This window comes from Penaeus chinensis, chromosome 9 (genome assembly GCF_019202785.1).
Source record: "Penaeus chinensis breed Huanghai No. 1 chromosome 9, ASM1920278v2, whole genome shotgun sequence".
In the NCBI taxonomy this organism is placed as follows: Eukaryota; Metazoa; Arthropoda; class Malacostraca; order Decapoda; family Penaeidae; genus Penaeus; species Penaeus chinensis.
This window is the reverse complement of record NC_061827.1, coordinates 21,152,793-21,155,292: the sequence shown is the minus strand read 5'-3', so window position 1 is coordinate 21,155,292 and position 2,500 is coordinate 21,152,793. Positions and strand designations below refer to the sequence as shown.

General features: G+C 33.1%; 1 protein-coding gene across 1 annotated transcript in view; it reads left to right on the top strand.

Annotated features, from left to right (window-relative positions):
- Positions 1-2,500, top strand: part of LOC125029111 (sphingomyelin phosphodiesterase-like) — a 12,038-nt gene that overhangs the window by 3,519 nt on the left and 6,019 nt on the right. The window contains exons 6-8 of the mRNA XM_047618898.1: positions 1-16; positions 337-509; positions 735-926. The exon at positions 1-16 is cut by the window's left edge and continues 97 nt beyond it. Of these exons, the coding sequence (XP_047474854.1) occupies positions 1-16; positions 337-509; positions 735-926 (381 nt within the window). The remainder of the gene's footprint in view (positions 17-336; positions 510-734; positions 927-2,500) is intronic.

Sequence of the window (2,500 nt, the reverse complement as noted above, 5' to 3'; positions counted from 1 at the left end):
CGCGAACACGCACCAGGTACTTGGCGAGGAATAGGGGCGCATGCGCAGGATGATGATGATAGTGACAGTGAGAGCAATAGTAATAGTCATAATGATGATAAGAAGAATGATGATAATAACAACAATGAGAGTAATAATGATAATGATAATAATGATAACAATAATGATAACAATAATTATAAAATCATAATAGTAATAATAATAATAAGAAGAAGAAGAATGGTGGCAAAAATAACACTGAAAGTAATAATAATAAGAAGAAGAGGAGAGTGCCAGATGAATGCCTGCCCTTTTACTTGTGATAGACCTATATACTGAACTCTGCTTCCCCTGCAGGACATCGACTTCATCGTGTGGACGGGCGACCTGATCCCGCACAACCTGTGGAACACGTCCCGTGAGGGCAACCTGGACGTGATTCGCCAGGCCATCCAGATGGTCAAGGACAGCTTCCCAGGGATTCCTGTGTTCCCGGCCATCGGCAACCACGAGGCACACCCCGTGAACGCGTGAGTATACTGCGAAACAAGTGGCCATATATTGATCCAGACATAGCGCTACTTCCTAAAAGTTCTTGTCAGACCGTAACAAACCCTTAACTAAGCCGTTCTTGCAGTTTTCTTCAACCGTTCATCGATTGTGTGTGTGTGTGTGTGTATGTATGTATGTATGTATGTGTGTATATATATATATATATATTTATATATATTAAACATTTGGCCCGATTCTTCCAGTTTCCCTCAACCGTACATCGAGAACGAATTCGACATCTCTTGGCTGTACGACGAGATCTCGGCGCTGTGGGCGACGTGGCTGCCGGCGGACGTCGCCGCCAGCGTCACCTACTCCGCCTTCTACTCCACGCCCATCAAGCCGGGGCTCAGGATCCTCTCAATCAACACCAATTACTGCTATAGCTTCAACTGGTGAGTCGGTTCGGCGAGAGGGCAGGCATAGGTACAGGGGCCAAGGGAATGCGAAGGGAGGGTGATTCTCATAAAGGTAATGATGAAAATATCCATAAATTCATCACTGCTGCACCATAATTACTATCAACTCTACTACTACTACTATTAATATTATTGTTATCATCATTATTATTATTTTCGTTGTTATTATCATTATCGTCATTGTTGTTATTATTATTATCATTATTATAATTGTTGTTATTATTATTATCATTATCATGATTGTTGTTTTTATTATTATTATCATTATTATCATTTTTAATACTACTACTACTGCTACAATTATTATCATTATCCTTAATATCTGTTTATTCTTATTGTTATTATCATTATTCTTATTGTTACTATTATCATTATCATTATCATTATTATCATTAATCTAATTTTCCCCATTACAGTTATTATAATTATCATCATTGATATTGTTATTATTATTATTATCATCATCATCATCATTAATATTGTTATTATTATCATTATCATCGATATCATTATCATTTTTAATAGTAATAACAGTAATTATTGTTATTATTATTATTATTATTATTTTTGTTATTATTATCATTAATATTATTATCATTATTATTTTTATTATCATTATTGTTATTTGTATTATTATTGTTATTATTATTATTATTACTATTACTATTATCATTATCATTACTACTGTTATTATCATTATTATTATTAGCAGTAGCAATATTAATGTCATTACTATTATCACTATTAATATCATTATTGTTGTTGATACTATCATTATTATTACTACTTATTGTTATTACTGTTATTATTGTTATTATCATTATTGTTGTTATTATTACTTTTATTGCTATGTCATTAATATTATTACTTTTATCATTTTCATTATTGTTGTTGCAATTATATTCACAATCATTATGAGCCTCATTTATAAAATCATTATGATATCACTACTTACATATTATCATCGTCATAATTTTTGTTGTGGTAATATTATTATCTTTATTATCATTGTCACTATTTTTTATTATTATTAGTATTATCACTATCATTGTTATTGCTATTAAAATAATTTTCATTATCATTGTTATTACTATTATCACTGTCATTTTCATTTTTCGTTATAACCATAATAACTTCATCATTTTTATTATCATAATCATTGTTATCACACACACACACACACACACACACACACACACACACACACACACACACACACACACACACGTATCATACTACGGATTTATATTCTAACTCTATCACATTGTCATTATTGCTGTTATTATCATTATTGTTGTTGTTATCATTATTATCATTATTATTACACATTCATTATTTACACGGCTATTAGAGGGAAGAGGGAAAAAGCGGAAGGGAAGAGAGGTGAGGAGGGGCTTCAAGAGCAAAATGGGGATGGGAAAGGGAAAAGGGAGAAAGGAGGCGGTGGAAAGGGAGAGGGAAGGAAGAGGAAGGAAAAGGGAAGGGAGAGGGAAGGGAGAGGGAAGGGAGGGGAAGAAATAGGAAGGAAAAGGGAAGGGAGAAGGAAGGGA